Raw genomic sequence first — 26,094 nt, forward strand, 5'->3', positions numbered from 1 at the left:
AGGTCTCATTGCACCTCCCCTTTGCCTAATCTGCCGCCATTCAGATAATATTCTGCCTTCATGTTTTTGCCCCCAAAATGGATAACCTCACATTTATCCACATTATACTGCATCTGCCATGCATTTACCGACTCACTTAACCTGTCCAAGTCACCCTGCAGCCTCTTAGCGTCCTCCTCACAGCTCACACCGCAACCCAGTTTAGTGTCATCTGCAAACTTGGAGATATTACTCAATTCCTTCATCTAATTTGTTAATGTATATTGTAAAGAGCTGGGGCCCCAGCACTGAGCCCTGCGGCACTCCACTAGTCATCACTGCCTGCCATTCTGAAAACGACCCGTTTATCCCAACTCTCTGCTTCCTGTCTGCTAACCAGTTCTCTTTCCATGTCAGTACATTACCCCCAATACCATGCGCTTTGATTTTGCACACCAATCTCTTGTGCGGGACCTTGTCAAAAGCCTTTTGAAAGTCCAAATACTCCACATCCACTGGTTCTCCCTTGTCCACTCTGCTCGTCACATCCTCAAAAAATTCCAGAAGATTCATCAAGCTTGATTTCCCTTTCATAAATCCATGCTGACTTGGTCCAATCCTGTCACTGCTTTCCAAATGTGCTGCTATTTCATCCTTAATAATTGATTCCAACATTTTCCCCACTACTGATGTCAGGTTAACCGGTCTATAATTACCGGTTTTCTCTCTCCCTCCTTTTTTAAAAAGTGGTGTTACATTAGCTACCCTCCAGTCCATAGGAACTGATCCAGATTCGATAGACTGTTGGACAATAATCACCAATGCATCCACTATTTCTAGGAGCCACTTCTTTAAGTACTCTGGGATGCAGACCATCAGGCCCCGGGGATTTATTGGCCTTCAATCCCATCAATTTCCCTAACACAATTTCCCGCCTAATAAGGATATCCTTCAGTTCCTCCTTCTCACTAGACCCACTGTTGCCTAGTACATTCGGAAAGTTATTTGTGTCTTCCTTCGTGAAGACAGAACCAAAGTACTTGTTCAAATGGTCTGCCATTTCTTTGTTCCCCATTATAAATTCACCTGCATCCAACTGCAAGGCACCTACGTTTGTCTTCACTAATCTTTTTCTTCACATATCTATAGAAGCTTTTTCAGTCAGTTTTTATGTTCCCTGCAAGCTTCGTCTCGTTCTCTATTTTCTCCCTCTTAATTAAACTCTTAGTACTCCTCTGTTGAATTCTAAATTTCTCACAGTCCTCAGGTTTGTTGCCTTTTATAGCCAATTTATATGCCTCTTCCTTGGTTTTAACACTACTAGCCTTAATTTCCCTTGTTAGCCATGGTTGAGCCACCTTCAGACAGGGATGTACAATTGCTGAAGTTCATCCATGTGATCTTTCAATGTTTGCCATTGCTTATCCACCGTCAACCCTTTAAGTATCATTTGCCAGTCTATTCTAGCCACTTTATGTCTCATACCATCGAAGTTACCTTTCCTTAAGTTCAGGACCCTAGTTTCCGAATTAACTGTGTCACTCTCCGCCTTAACAAAGAATTCTGCCATGGTCACTCTTCCCCAAGGGGCCTCAAACAACAAGATTGCTAATTAGTCCCTTCTCATTACACATCACCCAGTCTAGGATGGCCTGCTCCCTAGTTGGTTCCTCGACATATTGGTCGAGAAAACCATCCCTAATACACTCCAGGAAATCCTCCTCCACTGCATTGCTACCAGTTTGGTTAGCCCAATCAATATGTAGATTAAAGTCACCCATGATAACTGCTGTACCTTTATTGCACACATCCCTTATTTCTTGTTTGATGCTGTCCATGTTGGGTGGATTTTCCTCTTTTCCATATCCAACGTTGGGTGGATTTTCCTCTTTTCCATCCGACAGTCCGGGTCACCTGAGCGAGGAGTGGACAGGAAAATCTGGTCAGCGGATCGCACCCTGGTAACAGAATCCACATTAATTTCTACTGAAATGAATGGAAGGAAATCAAGCGGTTTCTGTTATCAGCGTACGATCCTCGGTGCCACTTTGTCCTTCATGCACTCTGACAAGCAACACATAACACCCAGGCGAGAAAGACTAAAATCTACTTCAATCTATGTTGGAACATACTTTCACCAATTGTATACAATTCTGGCGACTGTTGGGAGTAAATCTGGGAAACATGTGGGTCTTGAAATTCATTGGCACCATGCCCACAGAGCGGGTGCAGAGGGAGCCGTATTGGGAAAGGCAGCAAAAGAGGTGTCCAGGTTCCACACCTGAAACAAGTGTTCAGCCCTTTGCATCTGTAAACAGAGGGCCTAATGTCTGATTATCAATCCATTTGTAAAATTGGGCCAAACTGAACACAGCCGGCGCTGGGCCAGCTCAGTTCAGGAAGGAGTCATCAGATAGCGCTTGAAAACAACAAGAACACAAGAAATAGGAACAGGAGTAGGCCACCTGGCCCCTCGAGCCTGCTCCGCCATTTAATAAGATTATGACTGATCTGATCATGGACTCATCTCCACTTCCCTGCCCGCTCTTCATAACCCTTTATTCCCTTATCGCTCAAAAATCTGTCCACCTCCGCCTTAAATATATTCAATGGCCCAGCCTCCACAGCTCTCTGGGGCAGAGAATTCCACAGATTTACAACCCTCTGGGAGAAGAAATTCCTCCTCAACTCAGTTTTAAATGGGCAGCCCTTTATTTTGAGACTATGGCCCCTAGTTCTAGTCTCCCCTATCAATGGAAACATCCTCTCTGCATCCACCTTGTCAAGCCCCCTCATAATCTTATACATTTCGATAAGGTCACCTCTCATTCATCTGAATTCCAATGAGTAGAGGCCCAACCTACTCAACCTTTCCTCATAAGTCAACCCCCTTATCTCTGGAATCAACCTAGAGAACCTTCTCTGAACGGCCTCCAAAGCAAGTATATCCTTTCTTAAATGTGGAAACCAAAACTGTATGCAGTATTCCAGGTGTGGCCTCACCAATACCCTGTATAACTGCAACTTAAATACAGAGACCAAAACAAACTAAACCTGCCTCCGGGTAATGATTGGACCAACCCAGATCCTCCTGATCGCACCTCCCTCTCCCCATCACTGCCCCCTCCCTCTCCCCATCACTGCCCCCTCCCTCTCCCCATCGCTGCCCCCTCCCCCTCCCCATCGCTGCCCCCTCCCCCTCCCCATTGCTGCCCCTCCCTTTCCCCATCGCTATCCCTTCCCTCTCCCAAACACTGCCCCACCCTCCAAATCCCATCCCCCGACCCCAGGACATACCCGGGAAAGCACAGCAGGTTTATGCTGCTCGGCAGTCACATTTCAGTAAAGACCGAATCCCAATATTTGAAAGGTCATCAAATTGAAAAAGTAACTCTCTTTGTGTCTCCACAGCTGTCGCCTGACCTACTGAGTGTTTCCAGCAGTTTCTGATACTTCAGATTTCCAGCATCAGTGATGTCATGTATCTCACACTACTGTATATAACTGTATCTTACCATGCTGTACATGACTGTAACTAGATATGACCTGTAACCACAAGCATACTTTACCACCAGGGGTGCACTTGCAGGAGACACTGCATACCTCTTCCACACAGGTATATAAAGGCAGATCTCAGGCAAGTGTGGCATTCAAGAGCTGTGAAATAAAGGTGCAGGTCCAGAGTGACCTTGACTTCAGCATGTGCCTCCTGTAAGTCTGTACTGCAGGGTCAGGACTTTACAGTGGCGATGAGTTACGGGATCACAGAATCCACAGAATGGCTACCAATGGCTCAGATGAGAAATTCAATGCTGGAGACAATTGGAAGGACTTTGTAGAAAGGCTCCAGCAAAGCTTTGTAACCAAAGACTGGTTGGGCGACGATAAGGCAGACAAGAAAAGAGCCCATCTCTTGACCAGCTGTGGCTCGAAAACATATGCCTTAATGAAGGACCTGCTGGCACCCGAGAAACCAGCAAGCAAGTCATTTCAGGAGTTGAGCACACTGGTGAGAGACCACCTGAAGCCAGCGAGCAGCCTACACATGGCCAGACACAGGTTCTACAACTACAGATGCTGTGTGGGCCAGAGCATATCCGACTTTGTGGCGGAACTTCAGAGGCTGGCTAGTTTATGTGTGTTCTCCGGTGAACTAAGGAGAGAAGTACTGAGAGACTTTTTTATTGAAGGAATAGGCCACGCAGGCATATTCTGAAAGCTTATAGCGACCAAGAACTTGACCCTAGAGGCAGCAGCACTGGTCGCACAGACATTCTTGGCAGGAGAAGAAGAAACGAGGTTGATCTATACTGCGGGTACGACAACTAACGAAACATCGGAACAAGGGGTTCACAGCGGGAAATGAGCCACTACCCCCACACACAGACAAAGGCAGGAGAGCAGGCCTTCAACAGCAGGCAGTGGCGCCAGAAGCCATCAAGGGCCACATGAACGGCCGTTCACACCTCATCAACCCACAATGCGAGCAATCAACGACAGACTGAGAGAAGCTCAAGAGAGATCAGTCAAACGCAACTCATCCTTCGGAAACAATGGAAACGGTCTGTGCTGGAGATGTGTGGGAAAGCTATCAACAAGGGGGTGTCGATTTCAGCATGCTGTTTGCAGAAACTGCAACTATATAGGGCATCTGGCTCGCATGTGCAGCAAAACAGCAGCTCGGCTGGTATATGAATCGGAAGGGTCGGAAAGCGGACCAGGAGACGGTGGGGACAGTGCCTGGGACGCCGGGGTACAGCGGGTCAACACGATCAATGTCCACTGTTCTTACAATAAGATGCCTCCAATAATGATGAGGGTCCTACTCAATGGGATACCCGTCAACATAGAACTGGACATGGGAGCTAGTCAATCTCTCATGAGCATCCAACAATTTGAACAGTTGTGGCCGCACAAAAGCAACAGACCAAAACTCACAAGGATCGACACCAAACTAAGGACCTATACCAAAGAAATCATCCCAGTCCTTGGCAGCGCCATGCTCTCAGTCACACACAAAGGGACGGTGAACCGACTTCCTCTGTGGATTGTCTCCGGAGATCTCCCAGCACTGTTGGGGAGAAGCTGGCTGGCAAAACTAAATTGGAAATGGGATGATGTTCACACCATGTCGTCAGAGGAACGGACCTCCTGCTCAACAGTTCTAAGTCGTTTTGAACATCTCTTTCAGCTAGGTGTGGGCACCTTCAAAGCGGCTAAAGTTAAAATCTACATCACACAGGATGCCAGACCGGTCCATCACAAGGCTAGAGCTGTGCCTTATGTGATGAGGGAAAAGATTGAACACGAACTGGACTGGCTTCTGCGGGAAGGCATTATCTCACCCATGGAATTTAGCAACTGGGCAAGTCCCATCATCCCCGTCATGAAGCCTGATGGATCCGTACGAATCTGTGGGGATTACAAGTCTACCATAAACAGAGTCTCCCTACAGGACCAATACCCGTTGCCCAGAGCGGATCACCTACTTGCCACATTGGCTGGAGGAAAACTTTTCTCAAAAAGTTGGAGAGTCTGCTCAAGTCCATCCCGGGGATGGTTGTGTTTCAAGATGACATACCCATCACGGGCAACGACACCAACTCCCATCTCCGCAATTTGGAGGAAGTACTAAGTCGATTGGATCGGGTAGGCCTAACAGTTAAGAAATCCAAGTGTCTGTTTCTCGCGCCCGAGGTTGAATTTTTGGGCAGAAGGATTGCCGCTGATGGAATCCGCCCAACAGAATCCAAAACCGAAGCAATTCGTCTGGCACCCAGGCCCCGGAATGTCTCGGAACTGTGTGCCTTTCTTGGGCTACTCAGTTACTGTGGGAACTTTATGCAGAACTTGAGCACGCTGCTGGAGCCTCTCCATGTGCTACACAGAAAGGGGTGCGATTGGTTTTGGGGGGACACCCAAGAATGCGCCTTCTATGTTCCAACAATGTTTTAGCCTTTTTTAACCCAGGTAAAAAGTTAGTTCTTACATGTGATGCGTCAGCGTAGGGGGTCGGGTGCATTTTACAACATGTTAATGATGGGGTAAATAACAATCCATTGCTGATGCCTCCAGGTCACTTTCGCAGGCGGAGCGTGGATACGGTATGGTTGAGAAGGAGGCGCTCGCGTGCGTGTACGGTGTTAAAAAGATGCACCAATACCTTTTCGCGGCCAAGTTCGCATTAGAAACCGACCACAAATCCCTCACCTCTCTACTATCCGAGTGCAAGGCAATAAATGCCAACGCCTCGGTGCACATTCAGCGGTGGGCACTCATGCCGGTGTCTTACGACTACACAATAAGGCACAGACCAGGCACAGACAACTGTGCTGACGTGCTTAGCAGGCTACCCCTGGTGACCACGGAAGGGTCCGACGAACAGGACTGTGAGATAGTCATGGCAATCAATGCCTTTGAATCCACAGGTTCGCCCATGACGGCTCGTCAAATCAGAACCTGGACGACCAGCGACCCCACGTTATCCTTAGTCAAAAGATGTGTTTTAACTGGTGACTGAGCAGAGGCTTGTGATGCCTGCCCCGAGGAGATCAAACCTTTCCATAGGCGCATGCATGAACTATCACTACAGGCAGACTGCCTGATGTGGGGCAGCCGAGTAGTTATGCCCTTGCAAGGCAGAAAGGTGTTTGTCCGGGAACTCCACCGCGAGAACCCGGAGATCATCCTTATGAAGGCCATAGCCAGATCCCACATCTGGTGGCCTGGCATTGATGCAGACTTGGAGCTCTGCGTCCGGCGGTGCACCATTTGTGCTAACTCAGTAATGCCCCCAGGGAGGCCCCCCTAAGCTCCTGGCCCTGGCCCACCAAACCGTGGTCGCGGGTGCATGTAGACTATGCAGGTCCATTCATGAGCAAAATGTTCCTCGTAGTCGTCGATGCATTTTCAAAGTGGATCGAGTGCACCATTTTAAACTCGAGCACCACCTCCACTACTGTGGAGAGCCTTAGAACCAACGCATGGAATTCCTGACATATTAGTCAGTGATAATGGTCCGTGCTTCACCAGCGCAGAATTTCAAGATTTTATAGTTGACCACGGCATAAATCATGCTAAGACGGCACCGTTCAAGCCGGCCTCCAATGGCCAGGTGGAGCGAGCAGTGCAAATCATTAAACAAGGCATGCTAAAAATCCAAGGTCCCACGCTGCAGAGCTGCCTGTCGCGACTGCTGCTGGCATACAGATCTCGTCCACATTCGTTGACTGGGGCTCCCCCCACACAACTATTGATGAAACGGACCTTAAAGACTAGGCTCTCGTTAATCCTCCCAGACATGCATGAAATTGTTGAGGCAAAGCGCCGGAAGCTAACTGAGTACCATGACCGAAATTTGAGGGGGAGGTGGAATGAGATAGGGGACAAAGTGTTTGTGCTAAACTATGGCAGGGGTCCCAAATGACTTGCAGGGACAGTAACAGGCAAGGAAGCAAACAGGCTACTGGTTGTACAAATGGACAATGGCCAAACCTGCCGGAGGTATGTAGACCAAGTAAAAAATAGATTCACCAACAACACTGCAGAACCAGAGGCAGACTACAATGTGGAATTCACATCACATCTGGTGGACAGACAGAGGGAACAACCTGTGGAAAGGGCAGTCTCAACAGACAGCCCAGGCGAGATACCAGCAATCATACTGAACGAAACAGACAGCCCAGGCGAGATACCAGCAATCACACCGAAAGAAAAACAGGCACCAAGGCAAACAACTGAACCACAACAAAGATGCTCCACGCGAGAGCGTAGACCACCTGAGAGACTGAATCTATAAAGACAATAAGACCTTGGGAGAGGATGATGTCATGTATTTCACAGTACTGTATATAACTGCATCTTACCATGCTATACATGACTGTAACTAGTTATGACCTGTAACCACAAGCATACTTTACCACCAGGGGTGCACTTGCAGGAGACACTGCATACCTATCCCAGACAGGTATATAAAGGCAGGTCTCAGGCAAGTGTGGCATTCGAGAGCTGTGAAATAAAGGTGCAGGTTCAGAGTGACCTTGACTTCAGCATGTGCCTCCTGTAAGTCTGTACTGCAGGGTCAGGACTTTACAAGCAGTATGTTGTTTCTGTATTTGAAATTGGAGTAATTCTGTCCATTGAATATCATTTCATTGGCCTGCCAGTGTGTGTCAGGAAATGCAATGGGTGGTGAAGTAACCATTATCTTATTGAATGGCAGAGTAGCCTCGAGGGAACAAATGACCCACTCCTGCTCCTATTTCTTAAATAAATATATATGGTCTGTGCCCAGAGCCAAATTCCCACCCACATTTGAGTGTCTCACAGCAGTGTTTAATTTCAACTAAATATATCAGTCATTTCAATCTGTAAACCTCTGGTCTGTGAGTTAAAGAGAGTTTAGCACTGTCGGAGGAGACTAGATTGAATTCAGTCAGTAAATTACTGCCACTGAGGTTTCTGTTAATGCCCCAGATGTGCGCTGCTGTAAGCGGCAAATGGAAAAAAGTGACACATCTGGATCGTAAGGGAGAGCATTTGTTTACAGCAGGGGTGTGGGATCAGACCCTGGAACAGGTTCATCCGGTCCGCGGACTTACCCTCAGAGGCGGACTGACTCTCAGCAAATGTCCCCCGGGACCCCCACCGATGGATTTGGACTCTGGACCTTTCTAAAGTCGGTCTTTCCCGGGGCTCTGAGGCTCCCCGAGCTCCCCCCTCCCCGCTCTTCAGCCACCTTCACTCACCCTGCAGCGCCCCTCTGCTCTGCAGTTAAACACCGATTAAAATGAGACAGATCTGATAAGGTTGGGCTCAGAACTCATCATTGACAAGATCATTGTCACTGGACGCGAGTTTTTATTTCAGCCTCTGAATCTCACACAGCCGGGTCCCAGAACAGACTCAGGAATTGTTCATTCAAGGAACCTCCATCTGACTCCCTCCCTCCGAGAGTGAGTGAAGCTGGCGGCCCCTGGGGAAGTGTGGCCAATGGCCATGGTGGTAAAGCAGCTGGAGTGACCCGGACAGCGGCAATCCACCTGAGACACGGCGGTGTAGCGCCACCTTCCGCCTGTGGAGCAACATTACAGGCAGCAAGGTCCCCGGGTTCCTGCAGCTCACAGCTTACTCTGGTACAGGGCTGGGACAGTATTTGGGCTGGAGGTTTGGGAGAGCTGTTGGGGGCCGCCCACCAATGTTCCAGCAATCGCACGGTCCCGTGCAGGCTGATCCCCGACTCCTGCCGCTGGGAGAGATACTGCAGATGCATAACGGCCGGCCCCACAAAGTTAAAGGTTTGAGTGCGAAAAAAATTAGAGCAAACATTGTATAAACATAAACATTGCATTAACATAAACATTGTATAAACATAAACATTGCATAAACATAAATTCAGATAGTAGTCAGATGCTATCTTACACCCTCAAAGCCTCCCTGATAAAGTGCGACATCCCCACTGACACCTGGGAGTCCCTGGCCGTGGACCGCCCTAAGTGGAGGAAGTGCATTCGGGAGGGCGCTGAGCTCCTCGAGTATCGTCGCTGAGAGCATGCAGAAATCAAGCGCAGGCAAAGGAGCGTGTGGTAAACCTGTCCCACCCTCCCTTTCCCTCACGACTGTCTGTCCCACCTGTGACAGAGACTGTGGTTCTCGTATTGGACTGTTCAGCCATCTAAGAACTTAAGAACTCATGTTAAGAGTGGAAGCAAGTCTTCCTCGATTCCGAGGGACTGCCTATGATGATAATACATACACATGTATTGGATACTACTTACAAATGCATCAAAGATAAAAGTTGAAAATGTGGTATTTTCTGGTCTCAGTGCTGTGAAATAGAACTGCACCTCTTTAGAGCCTGTGTCAGCATCAATTTCCCACCTCAGTCATCCTTATGTCCCTCTGCAAAGATTACTCATGCTGTAGTGTCCCTGCACCTTGCTATAAACTCACACGAGGCATGTATATATCAGACACGGTCACGTGTGACCATCATCTTTATTCCCAGGACCAAGGAGTGCTCCCCCTTTATACCTGGAAACCCAGGTGAGGAGTGTCTCCCGCAAGTTCACCCCCTGTGGTCAGGGTGTGCATTTCTAGGGTACAGGTACAGTGTACATGAGTTACAGTTACATGACTATGTCATTGCAAGATGAGTAAATACATGACATATGCTTTCCCAATTGGTAGCAGATGAGGACTCCCCTGCTGTTGTACTCTATTAGGGCTTCACCGGGAGAGGAATGATGCAGCGCTGCTCCCTTTCTTCGGTAAAAGATTTGAGGAGATGAGCAGCCATGACTCCACTCTAAACTGTGTAGGGCATGTTTGCGTACACAGTGCATTCAGGGTACGGGCGGTGGCCAGTGGGGCCCAGAATTATGGAATAGATCCTTTTAATCGGGCCAGGGAGAATCGCTTTTGCGAATTGGTGCACACAATAATACACAAACAAAATCTACTAATAAAATAGATCTGAAACATAAAAGGTCATTGGTGTTTCAGGTATATGACACCTCATCACAAGTTCTGATGAAAAGATACACATTTAATAGCTTGTCTTTCCCCTTTACAGATACTGATGACCTGCTTTGCATTGCTGGCATTTTCTGTTCTTATGCATGGGAGGAACAATTTGCCAGTGAACCCTATTAACTGGGAACTGATTTGTGACATTGGAGGGGCGGCGGGACCCCCGTCCGGACAGAAGCCTCCCATCCGGACGAAATTCCCCATCGGCGCCAAGCCCCAAAACCTTCCTCGGGAGCCGGCGCCTCACAACTTGAGCCTCCTCCGGGAAATCCCCTCCGTGCCTTTCAGTTCTGTGCGGAGAGGATTCCTGTACGGGCTGCTCTTGCACATTCTTTGCCATCCTCGTCTGGACATGCTATGGTGCACCATCTTGCCATCCAGAGGAGGCGAGGGTCCCCAATGGAGTGCTCTCTACGCAGGAGTCCTCCCTTTATTTATTGAGGACTTGGCCTGGAGGGTGTTGCATGGAGCAGTCCTGTGCAATAAGTTTTTCAGTCGGTTCACAGATTCCCAGGCCGCCTGCAATTTCTGCGGTCTGGAAGAGTCCGTGTTCCATGTGTATGTGCGATGTGTGAGGTTGCAGTCCCTCTTCCAATATATGAAGGGACTGCTTCTCAAATTCTGGTTGCACTTCAGTCCCACACTCCTGATCTTTGGGCACCCTGTGCGGAGGGGAGTGGGCAGGTCGGAAGGCCTCCTCATAGGACTGCTCCTGGGCATGGCCAAGGTGGCCATCAGCCGGCCCAGGCAGCAGGCGGTCGAGGGGGTCGTTCAGCGCGACTGACTGCCTCTCTTCCACGGGTACATTCGAGCCAGGGTGTTTCTGGAGATGGAGCACGCGGTGTCCACCAGTACACTCGCGGCCTTCCGCAAGAGGTGGGCACCGGAGGGTCTGGAGTGCATTATCACCCCTGACAACCAAATTTTAATTTGATCGTTTAAAGTTTAATTTGTTTAATTTTCTGGTTTTAGTGCCCCCTTTAACAAGGGGACACTTTATTTATAGGTTCACAAAAATTGTTGTGGAGCTGTTCCAGGCACTTGATTTGAAGTTTCTACTCAAATAGTTGAAGGGTGGGGGAAAAGGGGGCAATTAAATTCCCCACTGTGGTGACAGAACTTCCACATGAAAAAAATACGTTGGACACTACAATATTTCTAAATGCATTGAGGACTGTAAGGGAGATTTTACTCCAGCTTGTAGGGCAGCACAGCTCAGACTGGGAGATCCCCATGTATGGAGTGCAGCGTGCACCATGGCACAGTAAGCAGAGCACCCGCACAGCCCGTCATCTCTTTATAATGAGGCTTTCTTTGTAGAAGTCCCTCAACCTCACTTTCCTCACCTCTCCTCCTGAAGGCACTAACTCGCGGCTCGGGAACAGCAGGGCTCGGCTCAGTTGTGTCCTCACCCGATGGCCATGTCCTGCAGGAGCAGTCATTGGATCGTCCCTGGGCTGGACCTCTTTTCTCCAGAAGGAGAATGCTGAGGGGTGATCTGATAGAGGTCTTTAAAATGAGGAAAGGTTAGGGTAGGCTTGGAGGGGGAGAGCAGAATTAGGGGCCATAAATATAAGATAGTCAGCAATAAATCCAATAGGTACATCAGGAGAAACCTCTTTACCCAGAGAGTGCTGAGAATGTGGAACTCTCTGACAACCGTAGTATCTAAATAGTATCTCGTGATCTGGAATTCCCTCCTTAAACCTCTCTACCTCTCACTCCTCCTTTAAGGTGCTCCTTTAAACCTTGCTCTTTGTCCAAGCTACTTATGTGGCTTGCTGTCAAATTTGGTTTGATAACTTTCCTACCTTGGCTCATTTTACTAAGTTAAAGGTGCTATATAAATGCAAATTGTGGATCAAGGGGTGACACATACCCAGGGCACTGCCTGCGATAATCCAGTAACTAATTTCTATTCACTCTGGATGAAAGTATCTCCCAGACACCCCCTGCAAACAAATTTCATGTCTTCCGCACCTACTTCAGTGATTTTTAAACTCATTTAATCAATTAAACTCCTCTCTGTACACGGAATACAGGCCCAGATTTTTGAATCCAGCTCTCCTGATGCACACCAAGAGCCCATATTGGGAAATTCCACACTCCCAACTTGTGCTTTTTTTGAACACTGGACAGACCGGGAGCTCGGATCCTCGACCGGGACTCAGTGTGTGCCAGGAGCACGGAAGTGGGAAGTCCAGGCCCGTGTTTATTTTTCCTTCTTTTTTCTGATCTAATTATCTTTCACTTCTGAAGAAAGGTACTGTCTGAATTGTCTGATCAGTCGAGTGTTTCAGCATTTTGTGTTTCTGGTATATCTGTAGCAACTGTTTCCCACCTGTTTCCCGGATGCCACGCAGTTTGCTGTAACCAGCGGTTGGATAATGTGGGGATGGTCTCTCGCGTGGTGGCCCCGACCTGCGAGAGACCATCAGCGGCAGGTCGGGGCCATAAAAGGAGCGGCAGCGAAGAGGGACGTCATCAAGGTCCAAGTCAGTCATTGGAGCGTGGGCAGACACAGCAGGAGAGGTGTGAGTTCGGAGCCACACTGTGATATGTGTGCACACTAGATCCGTGCAGCAGAGCTCGTCTCCAGTCGTCTTGGGTAATCCTTGCCACTGGACCAAGACCTAGCTCTGTCAGGCCCGTGTGGTGGCTGGTGTGCAACGGCCACCCCACGTTAAAAATTCCAAGCATCTTCCACCCTTCAGGAAGAAGTTCAGGACCTGGAAATATTAGATCCTTCATTGAAACACCTGTGAACTCATCCTTTTTTGGTGTGGAAGCAAGTCATCCTCGTTTCGAGGGACTGCCTATGATGATGATGATGTTTCCCACCAGCAGGTGTTGATACTGCACTGTAAAACTTTACAGCTCTTTGTACAGTTCACCATCCCCAGCTTCTGGCTGAAAGTTGCACGACAATGACCTGCAAGGGAACGCTAAACACGCTGGGTTGAATTTTCACCATTAGCACCGGGCGCAAAATAGGTGTTAGTGGTTCGGCCACCTGTTTTACAGTCTGTACGGCAGCAATAGTGAACATTTAGCCTGTAATGTATTTGCTTCATGAGTTTTTTTGCTTAAAAAGTAATAGCAACACATTGCTATGAAGAACTAGTTGGTTTATTAACAAAGGTTTATCACACTACACATTACCAGCTCCTTCACCAGGCTCACAACTGCATACCTCACCGTCGATGACCTGAACCCAACTGACTGGGGTTTTATTGAGTCTTGTGAACATCACGTGACTGGTTAAGCCCCTCACAATGCAACTGCTCAACAACTCTTTTGGGGGGGAACAAAATAAACATTAGATCAAGTGCCCCCCCACCCCCCGATCTGGGGGACACGCCAGACACTTTTAACTGCCCTCTTTTTAAAATATTTTTGGGTTTTTTTTTGGGGGGCATTAAAATGATATATTTTACAAGTGCCCCCTATAAATGGGGAGGGGGACACTAAAAACCCTGCAATTAAAACAAATTAAACTTTAAAACATTTAAAATCAAATTAAAATTTGGTTGCCGGGGGTGATGATGCACTCCAGTCCCTCCGGCGCCCACCTCTCGCGGAAGGCCGCGAGCGTACCGGTGGACACTGCGTGCTCCATCTCCAGGGACACCCTGGACCGGATGACAACCACTCAACAACTCTTTTGGAGTAAACAAAATCAACATTAAATCAAGTGCCCCCCGATCTGGGTGACACTCCAAACACTTTTCGCATGCCCTTTTTTTTTATTTTTATGGTGATTTTTTTTTGTTTTGGGCACTAAAATCATAATTTTTTCCAAGTGCCTCCTATAAAACGGGAGGGGGACACTAAAACCAGCATTTAAAATAAATTAGACTTTAAAACATATAAAATCAAATTAAAATTTAGTTGCCGGGGGTGATGATGCACTCCAGTCCCTCCGGTGCCCACCTCTCGCGGAAGGCCGCGAGCGTACCGGTGGACACCGCGTGCTCCATTTCCAGGGACACCCTGGTCCTGATGACAACCATTCAACAAACCTGTGAGCATACTCACAGGTGCATACATTACACTGCCCTTTAAACTGAAGATTTCCAAATTCTGACTTTTGAGGAGAGATAGTTTGTGTATTTCTCATCACTAATGGTGCGTGGTGCTGAATACCTGAGGAATGTGCTCATTTTCAGAGCACAACTTATACCTACAAAGGAGCGGGGCAGTGATGAGAAAGGGCTGGGATGGAGTTGTTGTTGGCTTTTACTTTTTAGTTTAGTCTCCTCACATTTTATATTTGTATGGGTTGTATTTACAGTCTCATTGGAATTTTACAATGCATCTTTTGGAAATTACATTTCCACCACCCGACCCCTGACCTCTGCACCTGACCCCATCTGCACAGGGTCAAGTCATTGAGAAGTCATGGATGATGCGGGCTGGCCCGAGGCCCCGCCCCTTTTACAGAGCCGAAACGGAACCGGAGCAGATTCTCAGCCACTTGTTCACATCCCCAGTTCGGAAGAAAGGATAAAGTTTCTCCGTGAATTTATTCCCAGTGAAGGTGTGGAGATGAGACTTGGTGTCCGCGCTGTAAAATGAAACTGTCCCGGACTCGTAACTGAGATAAACTCCCACCTTCCTGGGGATCTGATTGGCAGGGAGAGGGGATGGAGGGGAGGAGTTTACATTAAACTCATCTTCATCTAGCCCGATGGTCCACAATCCATTCTCCAGGATCAATTCCACCTTTCCCTTTCTCTCCACAGACTCTGCGGCTACTCCCAGACTCCAGATCCGAGTTCCTGCCACGTCCACCTCCCAGTAATGTCTCCCCGATGTGAATCCCTCCAATCCCAGCACACAGGCCCAAGCTGTAAACCTCTCCTCGGTGTCAGGGAGATTCCTCCGGGTCCGGATCCGTCTCACACTCTTCAGATCCTCAGACACCTCGAGAACTCGATTCGCTGTTTCCACATCCAGGGTCACAGAGACTGGGAGAAAAAGGAAGAGAATTAGAGACATTCACCTGGGATTGGAGAGATTCAATCGGGATTAGAGAGAGACTCGCTGGGGATCGGGGGAGAGAGTCACTGGGGATCGTCAGGAGTACATAGACAGACTGGTGAAGTGACTCGACACGTGTTAGAGGAAAGTTAACACAGAGGAGTGTGAAGTGATATATTTTGGTAGGAACAGTGAGAATGTGCCATATGAATTAAATGGGAACATTTTAAAGTGGGTGCAGAAACATAGGAGACCTGGGGGTGTGTACACGAATATTTGAAGGTGGCACGACAAATTAACAAAGCAGATGGGATCCTTGGCTTTATTAATAGAGGAACAGAGTACAAAAGCAAGGAGGTTATGCTAAACCTTAAAACATTTCTGGTTAGGCCTCAGCTGGATTATTGTGTTCAATTCCAGGCACAGCACTTTAAGAAGGGTGTCAAGGCCTTGGAGATGGTGTGGAAGAAATTTACTAGAATGGTATCAGGGAGTGGAGAGATCGGAAAAACTGGGGTCGTTCTCTTGGAGCAGAGAAGGTTAAGAAGAGATTTAATAGAGGTGTTCAAAATCATGAATGGCTTTGATAGTTTCTCTTATTTACACTGCTTCATTAGGCAGAAGGCTTGGTAACCAGAGGACACAGACTTAAGGTGATTGGCAAAAGTTCCAGAGGCAACATGAGGAAATCTATTTTTACACAGTGATAGCAATCGGGAACACATTGCCTGAAAGGGCGGTGGAAGCAGATTCAGTGATAACATTCCAAAGAGAAATTGATAAATAATTCAAGGAAAAAAAATTGCAAAGCTGCGGGGAAACAGCAGGGGACAGGGATTAATTGGATAGCTCTACCAAAGAGTTGGCACAGGCAAGATGAGCCGAATGTGCTGTGTCATTCTAGGATCACAAAAAAATAAGCATTTTATTAAGAGTATCTAGTCCTCCACCTGGGAGTAATCTGATTTCAATTCACTGAAAATGACTAAAACCTGTACTGAACCATTTACTAATTTCATTCGCGTACACTATTCAGTTTCTTAGTTAATTACGTATTTTTTAATATTTAAAAACTTTTAAAATGTGCCTACTAGTGCCTGTGCTCCTAAAAAGTGTTTCAATTTGAAGAGCCTCCTCAAACAGACACAATGGGCAGAAACTCACCATGCTGATTATCCCGATCTGGGGGCATGGCCAGGTTTATAGGCGGGTCAATAAATGGTACAACACACAAACGCTCAGAGGGACTGGGACTGCTAGCTTCAATCAGCGTGAGGAGATAAGAACTACACGCTTAAACTTTTCCTGATAAGTCCTCCCGTTAGTATCTGTACCAGTGTAAGAATTCTGAGAAATCCCAATTTCAGATTCGCACTAGCTAACATGGGCAAAATTAAATTAGCATTATTAGCTGTCGGCTTAAGTTTGGATTCTGTAACTGTTAGTCAAAGCACACCAATTCTGGAATAATTATGCTTATAAACTCGTGTAATATGCCTTGGGTAGACTCGGTTAGATTTTAACATGGAAGAAAGAGGAGTTGGGCCTGCTTGACCAAATATTAAAAATGCAGAATATAACAAGCCTTGTTTGAAAAGCTACTGTCAGTCGGTGAGAAAGCGGAGAGAATTAATGGAATTACAGAGACAGATAAGAGGCAGGGAAATAAGAGAAGGGAAACATTGATAAGCAAAGAGAATAAGAGAAGGGGAGCAATTTGAAATGCAGAAAATAATAAAGAAGGAAAAATAATACCAGCAGCTTGACACGAGGAATCTCGGAACTCAGCAAAGGGGAGACAGGAAAAGCTGCTGAGACCACAGTTTAAAAGGCAAAATAAATAAACTTAAAGTTGTATGTTCACTCTGTATCAGTAATCTCCTAGTCACTGTACGATCTGTCTGTACCAGTACTCACAGAATCATAGAAACATAGAAATTTACAGCAGGCAAGGATGCCATTTAGTTCCATTTAGCTGACCAGTTGAAGATTATACTTTTTAGAAGGTGGATTTGCTGTGAGAGTAACTCATGAATTATATTCAGGCCACTTTTAACTGCTTTCCTTTGCAACTACTTAGTACTAAAAGATTACATGGTATTTTCATGTATACTTTCATGTATAATGAATCAAATGATGAGACATAATCAGGACAAAGGAACATATATGAGTTTTACCGGGGTTAATGGCATCCAGCATTTCTCTCCACACTGGGTACGGTAAAGGACTGTTGAATTTTTCAATAGACAGGTTGGCATCAACACATTTCAGTTCTTTACTGTCCTCGCCAATCCTGCAAATATCAAACAATTGATTACAAAATTGATGATAAACACTTTGCTGAGTTATTTTACCAAACTGTGCAGAATTTCAGTAAAGAGCAAGTCCTACCTCCTCGTCTGATGAGTTTCCTCCTGAAATAAATAAAACACAAATCTGAGTTGCCAGAGACTGAACGTCTATATCTGGACAGCAGCATTTACACCCAGATTGTTACAAGCTGCTGATAATTCCAAATTATCACTGCTACTGACACACAGATAGAAAGAGGATATTACAGAAAGGATATAGAAGCACAGGAAAAGGTAGAACAATGATACCACAACTGCAAGGGTACAACTAACAGGAAAGACTGAACTGTCTTTTACCACTTTGAGACATAAAAGATTCAGAGGGAAATTGACAGGGTAGATGCTGTGAGGCTGTTTCCTTTGGCTGGAGATTCAAGAACGAGGGGTCATAGTTTGAGGATAAGGGGTCAGTCATTAAAGACTGAGATGAGGAATTTCTTCACTCAGATGGTTGTGAATCTTTGGAAATCTGTGCCCAAAGAGCTGTAGATTCTGAATCGATGAGTATATTCAAGGCACAGGTAGATAGTTTTTGTACTGTAAAGGAATCAAGGGATATTTGGAACGGGCAGGAAAGTGGAGTTGAGGTGAAGATCAGCCAAGATCTTATTGAATGGCGGAGCAGGCTCAATGGGCCGTATGGCCTACTCCCACTCCTAATTCTTATGTTCTGAACAAGCTGGGGCACTTTTCTCGAGAAGAGAGAAGACCGATAGGTGACCTGATAGGTGTTTAAAATTATGATAGGATTCGATAGGGTAGATGTGGAGAAGATGTTTCCATTTGTGCTATGGGGAGTTCAAAACTAGGAGCCATAAATAAAAGACAGTCACTAATAAATCCAACAGGGGACTTGCGATGAATTTCTTTAGTTAAGAAAGTGGTGGGGATGTGGAACTCACCACCTGAGTAGATGAGGCGAATAGCATAGATGCACTTAAGGGGAAGCTCGATAATTACATGCGGGAGAAAGGGACAGAAGGGTATATTGATAGGGTGAGCTGAAGTAAGGTGGGAGGAGGCTCGTGTGGAGCATAAACACCGACATAGATCTGTTGGGCCCAATGGCCTGTCTGTGCTGTAAAACGCTGGGTAATTCTATTTAGAATATATTTAAAAAACAGGTATGAGAAATTAAACCCAAAGTATTTAAAGCAGGTAACAGAAACAGGATACAGTTGAAAATGGGAGTTGTGTCAGATACTGGAAAGCACCATCAGCCCCACTCACAGACACAGTGCCTCTCACACCCACCGTGCCACACACACCCACAGCCCCACTCACAGACACAGTGCCTCTCACACCCACAGCCCCACTCACAGACACAGTGCCTCTCACACCCACTGTGCCACACACATCCACACACTCACAACATAGAACTGGAACTGGATTGCAATGGGACTTTCAGGAGAATATTAAAGTTGGGCCCCACAGAAATAGTTACAAGCCGAGTGTGAAGATCAGGGCAACTCAATCCCGGGGAGGTTGCGGGTATTCCCTGGATTCTGTGGGAGGCCAATTAGTTCGGTCACAATCGCAGATCCGCCCCAGAATAGACAAAACAATCGATCGGGTTAAATCTGTTCTGAATTAATGGGGAAATTTCAGTACTATCTCCGATCATTTTGTGACTGTGAACTCTCACTGAACTAAACTGTAATATAAGCCTCACCTTCAGAAATATCAGTCCGTCTTTTTGGTCCATCTGTTCTTGCAAGTTTGTGAGTTTCTCCTGAACAGAATTTAAATTCTCTTGAATCTGTCGAAGGTTTTCCTCCATTGGTTCTAGAATCCGCTCCTCTTGTTCCCTGAGATCTCGGATTAAACACTGCTCTTTCTCAGTGAGAATCTGGTGCATTTTAGCGAACTCGGATGTGATGTGTGTCTGCAGACTACTCGACTGTTCCTACCAAATGAAATGTGAAACTAATTAATGTACCGCGATAAAGGGAACAAAACTAACCGAGCTCCCAGAAAATCAGCTCAGTAAGATTTACCCTAACTTCAAAAATCTTCTGTTTCTGCTGTCGCTCAATTTCTAGAACCGCTGATTTCTTCTCTGTGAGTGAATCTAAGGACGATTTCACCTGAACCTGGAATTGGAAGAGAAAATCACAGAGTAAATGTTAGGCCATGAAAATGTGATAACAGAACCAGGTGATCAAATCTGTTCCCTTTTACCTTATAGATTCCAACAGCTTCTTTAATGGGCATGAAGCGGTGCTCTCTGTGTTCCCGTGCAACTATACAAGTGTAACAGATCAATTTCTTGTCAGTTTCACAAAACAGCTTGAGTTCTTCCTGATGTTCCTCACAGTGAAGTTTACTTTGCTTCTCTTTCTGGTTCAGGCTAAATTTTCGCGCTTTCTCGGCCAGACTCGCTAAGGCCCGACTAACTCTGAGGTTTATTTCCGGAAACTCCTCTCGACATTCCGGGCAGGAGTTTATCTCCATCTTTTCCCAACACTGTGTGATACAGGAGCGGCAGAAGTTGTGCCCACACTCCAGTATTACCGGATCGGTGAAGAAATCAAGACAAATGGAACAAATTGTCTCATCGGTCCAACTCTCGTTCTGCTCACTGGAAGCCATGTTCACACTCAGCACTTCCTGATACAAACCGCGCTCAGTCTCTGTGTTTACTGAGCAGCCCAACACCCTCAGTTCAGTGATTTCCCGACTAAATTCACTGCAGTACTCAGGGAATTATTACTATACACCAGTCTGTGTCCAATCGACGATTAAACGGGGAGACAAAACCTGGAGCAGTATACTTTTTTTTGGAATTCTACTGAATTAAGTGTTTACTCAATAATTACAATACTGCATCCTTGCAACCCCCCCCCCCCCCCCCCCGGAATTCATTGAGTGGAATCCATGCACACAATGTTCCGGAGGAAGAACAGAAAGGAATTCTCACAAAGCAGACAATACAATGACTGTGGCTCTGCTTCCCAGTCGCCAAGGAACGAGCAGCATCACAGACCCGTTAAAGGCAATTAAACGCGTCGGCTGTATACATATTGCACAACAACAAACGATGATACGGGGAGATTTGGCAGCGTTTACAACTAATTCTCGAGAGGCGTGCCGTGAAGCTCTCGTCGGCTTCAAGTGAAAGGCAGAGAGGTTGAGTTCTTCAGTAAAACGGGTCCCACTGATCGAGGAGGCCCGGGTGAGCTGAAAGTGTCGAGACCGGTATCAGAGTATGGCAAAGATTTGGTGTCCCCAGCAAGTGGAAGATCCCTCTTCAAGGTAAGGAATGTAAACAGCAATTCCGATCCAGTCAGGTCACATTCTCGAACCTCGCTCTTGCAGGATCTTGGCTTTTTCACTTGGCTCTATGACATTCCATTTGTTGAGTTATTCAGCTCCCTGGAGACGATGCATAGGAATTCAGCCTGATCTTCGTTGCCGTAGTTGTAGGAGGATCCGATGCTAATGAGCTGCTCAAATTTCCAACCGTCCGACATCGTAGAAACCGTCTGGGTGAGTTCCTCCTCCTGACACTGCCGGACGCGGTAAACATGTTTTAACAGGACCTTGTGAGGTCCTATTCTCCAGGTCCCGAATGCGTTCCTTGACCAATCGAACAAGTAACTCAATGTTATAGAACTCCGCCTCCTCCAACACATCCTCCTCCGCCAAGTCCTTGTTAATGATCAGCTTCCCATGTCGCAGGTAGTTGAGAATCGGGCCAAAGTAACTAGGGTCTCGGTCTATAAGATAGGCACCAGTTTCATCCTTATCCGAGTCTAGCTTCGGGTCCTCCTGGCACAGGCGACACAGGAAGCATTTGGGATCCCTGCACAGCGTTTGCTTGGTGCTGATGAAGTAGGTTCCGCCCACGTTCAGCCGCACCCATTTGTTACCGGGTTTGTCCCCGGCCCGGAACCTAGAGCAGTTTTTTAAAAATTTCAAAATATACTTTTTTTATATAAAAATTTACACAATACATTGGATGCGGTCAGCAATTCCATACAATACATTTGGATGCTAATAGCAGTTCCGTTTAATAGATTTGCTTGCTTTACATTGCGAGGTACATTTCAGTACAATCCAGGATACATTGTAATACAGTCATCATATTGCTTTACTAGTGGCATTATACGGTACACGGAATGGGTGAGAGTACAGTTACATTTCTTTGCAACATACATTACTAAACAGAACTTACATTATACATGGCACTGCATAGGTTTTTTCAGATCATGGTGCTCTATTTATACAAAAAGTTGACAAGTGCAGCCCGAGGGAAGTTTTATACTGATTCCAGCCCCTGGGTTTATCGTGACGGAAGGGCTTTAAACTAAGTTAAATCCCGGTATAAATTGCGGATGGTGTCGTTTACCGTGATGTGAACAGTGCTGGGTTCCGCGATGGGGATAATGCGTTCTTTGGCTATCTGGACCTCGGTATGGGGTTTGAAGCAGAAGGTCTGATCTGTAACCGGGCACCAAGTATCGTTACGCACTTGATACTGAGTCACGCTGGTCCCTCCGCCCGTGTAAGCTACCTGGGGTGGAACGTGGCTCTGGGCCATCACCTCCATGGTGCAATTAATGGGTTCTGCACCCTCTCATTTAAACCCACACACCGGTTGATCAAAAGCATACAAACGCTGAGGACATAGTACTACATGTGCACCCCTGCTCTGGTACCTGTTAAGGTCTGTGCAGGTCATGGCGGATCCCCTCTTTACAACAAACGGTGGGACCCCATCCCTCAGAACGCCGATGTTCTGTACTCAGTATACCTATGCCGGTTGTGGTGACCCGCTCATCACTGGCATCCGAAGTACAACCCCCATTATCGTAGTGTTAGACCGGCCACAATCTACCAGAACTGGGTAAGCCTCTGAGGCAAGTCGGAGTTGGCACGAGCTCATGAAACCTTTGCACAGGCTGAGCGCAGTGAGGAGGCGGCCTTGTTGAAGGTCCTCCAAAATACTGCGTCCTTCATTCAGCAGCCAAGCACCGTACAACACACACAACGCGTCATTCCTTGCTGCCTGAGCTGAGGCATTCCGATCTTCTCAGATCAAACTGTTAATCATTTGAGCGTGTGCCTCCAGTTCCACTATGATCCCCTTCAAATGGATGGTCATAGCCTGATCCTCCCGCAACTCCGACCCCTCTATCACGTTACCTTCTCGCAGTATCTTGTGCAATCGATCTCTCAAGGTATTTACCTGCATTTACAACTGAGCATCGTCCATACTTTAACAATGAATGTGACAGTGCTAAATGCTGTGGCTGTGTCATTAAACAGCCCCTGCTTGTACCTTTCTGAACCTCCATGCTGACCTGAGGTTAGATCATACACACTGTCCCGATCCCTACCACCGTAACTTAATTCATAGAACTACCTAAGCATTTCCTCTACGGATGCACCGGCGGGAAAAGGACCCACCATGGTACGGGGGGGGGGGGGGGGCAGGACTGGGGGCACCGTCCGTGTAGCAGCCTACGTAAAACCTTTCGGTCTCTGCAGGACATCGCCATGGCATGTGAACCTGGGTCAGGTTTAAGATAACCGAGGCGACCGAGTAGTGCACATCATGGTAAAGTATCTTGCCGTTCGGGACTAGCACCATCCCATTCCTTGGCCCGGGGTGGTGGTGGGACATCTAATCTCCATCTCCTGTACCAGTGGGGCTATATGAAGGGGCTCTACCTCATATGCTAGCAACTCCGTGGAATTTACGGTATCTGGAGGATCTGGGATCACACACGAGTCCATATACCGTCCCCAACCGATCCCGGTCCTGGAGTCTTGCCACCGTTGTGAAAACACAACTGACACGCCTATCGGGCAGACCCGTTCATACACACGTACGTACATTCCTTCCTCTTTCCACCATTTGTGCCAGCACACTTCAACGCTCCCCTTCATCTCTGTAATCTGACGGTACAAATCATTCCCCAGCAGTTCCCAGTCCATGGATCGATTGCCCTTGGGTCAATTTCCTGAGCCGCCACCACCATTTCAGGGGTATGTGTCCCTCGCACCGCAAGCATACGCGCCTCCACTCGGTCATCCTAACCCGTGTGGCCGTGACTTGCAGCTCGGGGCATGAAAGCTTCACCATACGTGAAATTCTTGCTGCTGGATTACCGCGTGGAATTGGACCCCAGCCATCCCATCATCTTCCCTCATGGAAGTAGGCTGCTACACGGACGGTGTCCCCAGTCCTGCGCCCCGTACCATGGTGGGTCCTTTTCCCGCCGGTGCATCCGTAGAGGACGGACTTCTCGGTGTCTCCCCTCTCCAAGCTGCCGATCCCAAACCAGCTCAGGAACAGGACCACAGCAAACATTCCTGGCATTCTCTTGGTGTTTTTGGACATCCTTACTTTCCTATAACATAAAACACAAGCAAAAATCTGTTCTGAGAGGGTTTTCTCCTCCACAGTCCCATCCGGTTATACACACGCAGCAGGACAGACACAGACAGACAACGAAATGAAATGTAAAATAAACTATATATACTGTGGGCCCGGTGGTCTCAGGGCTCGAGAACCCCATGACTCTACACTCGGGGCCTCTTGCGGCTCGCGGTGGGCGAGTAGGGAGCAGTCCGATCCCTCGGCCGTGGGATCGGACTGCTCCTCCTTACCACCCCGTCCACCTGATCGTCGTCGTCCCATATCAGGGGAGGGAGACCCACCTCCCCCAGGCTCATGATGGTGCCCTGGTGCCTTTTAGCCCTGGTCCTTCCATCATTGGGCTTGACTAGCTTGCACTGGTTGATGTGGAACCATTTTGTGCGTCTGGGGAACTTCATTGCATAAACCATGGGTCTCGCCTTGTCAACGATGTTGTTCTGCCCCATGTACAGTGGCTCAAACACCCCCACTCGGACGTAATTACGGACCATTACCTGGTCCCCCACCTCACATTCATGCGTGCGCTGAGGCTCTAGCAACAGCTGATTCTGTTGGTGTTGCCTCCCCAGGCTGCTGGCTGGCTGCATGTGGACTTGTTTTAAAGTACTGTACAAACTTATCCTGGTCTACCTCCCGGAGCTGTGTCTCGCTGAGGACCGGCGCTAACACGTGGGTTGGCGTGCGCATGGTCCTCCCGGTCATCAGCTCGTAAGGGGAGTACCCTGTGCTCCTGGAGGGGCTGGCCCAGACTCTCGTGAGAATCAGAGGCAGAACCTCGTCCCAGGTTTTTGAGAACTGGCCCACCTCCTTCCTCAACCGTTCCTTCAGGGTCCGGTTCATTCGCTCCACAATCCCTGATGACTGGGAGTTGTGAGCCACGTGCCATTTTCCTTCTATCCCCGGGAATTTCAGGGTGGTTTGTATCACTTGATCCATAAAGTGCCTTCCCTGGCCGGACTCCACCACCTGGAGCAGCCCCCATGTGGAGAATACCTCCTTTACCAGTATCCGAGCAGTGGCCAGGGCTGTGGCCGCCTGGCATGGGAAGGCTTCAACTCATTTCGAGAAGACGTCCACCAGGACTAAACAGTATTTATTACCTGATTTTAATGGTGGGTGAATTCGATCTGTAACGATCGCCACAGCCCCTCCACCCTCCTGGTATGTCCCAGGGGAGCCTTCCTGTGCTGGGGGTCGGGATTGTTTGCTGCGCAAACCAGACAGTGTGCACAGAAGTCCCGGACGTCCTCAGCTGTGGTCACCACCCTGCCTCCTCTACTCTCTGCCAAGTCGTTTCTGGCCCCGGGTGTCCTGCCCCTGGGCCCCCGTGGGTGAGCTGGAGGAATTCCACTCGGTGCTGTGGTGGGACCACCCACCAGTCCCCCTTAAACAGCATTCCGTCCGGGATGCAAATGTCTGCAGCACCGAAGGGGCCCTCTACATTTTCCCCTTTCTCCCTGCTTAGTAGGATGGCTTCAAGAACGGGGTCCTGGGCCTGTGCCTGTTTGAGATCTGGAGCTAGAACTATCCTCTGCGTGCCTCCCTTTCCCGGATCACCGCTATTGCACCTTGTGGAAGGAAATGATCTAAGTCCTATTTTTAAGGAAAGGGTTAAGTTCACTTCTTGCTGAGTTAATTAAATTAGTGGAGCTAGAAAAGAAAACACCCAAACCTCTCAGATCTTGGAACAAAGGATGTTGTAAATACATGACTGTCTAGTGTTTGCATGAGTTTCCAGATACCCTGCTTATCAGAATACGGACAGGGAGAAACTATGCAAGGACAAGATAAAAGTCTGCCTCCTGAAATGACCTTTGTATTTACAGGATGTATGATTAATGCTCATATGAGGTGTTTTAGATA

General features: G+C 47.6%; 1 protein-coding gene and 1 pseudogene across 2 annotated transcripts; both read right to left on the reverse strand.

The window, feature by feature from the left end:
- Positions 1-13,638: 13,638 nt before the first annotated feature.
- LOC139230345 (zinc-binding protein A33-like) lies at positions 13,639-20,641 on the reverse strand. Of its 2 annotated transcripts, none has more exons than XM_070862173.1 (6): positions 20,025-20,641; positions 19,847-19,936; positions 19,516-19,749; positions 17,884-17,906; positions 17,670-17,785; positions 13,639-15,479 (listed from the first exon to the last, which is right to left on the reverse strand). In XM_070862173.1, exons 1-6 carry the CDS (start codon positions 20,433-20,435, stop codon positions 14,947-14,949), a joined length of 1,407 nt encoding a protein of 468 aa, XP_070718274.1. In that variant the 5' UTR covers positions 20,436-20,641; the 3' UTR covers positions 13,639-14,946. The 2 variants fall into 2 exon arrangements, with proteins under 2 accessions (XP_070718274.1, XP_070718273.1); XM_070862172.1 differs by having other exon boundaries at positions 19,841-19,936; positions 20,025-20,640.
- A 77-nt stretch (positions 20,642-20,718) lies between these two features.
- LOC139230653 (BTB/POZ domain-containing protein KCTD5 pseudogene) lies at positions 20,719-24,722 on the reverse strand (annotated as a pseudogene).
- Positions 24,723-26,094: the final 1,372 nt, after the last annotated feature.

Source organism: Pristiophorus japonicus, chromosome 19, assembly GCF_044704955.1.
Source record: "Pristiophorus japonicus isolate sPriJap1 chromosome 19, sPriJap1.hap1, whole genome shotgun sequence".
Classification (NCBI taxonomy): Eukaryota; Metazoa; Chordata; class Chondrichthyes; family Pristiophoridae; genus Pristiophorus; species Pristiophorus japonicus.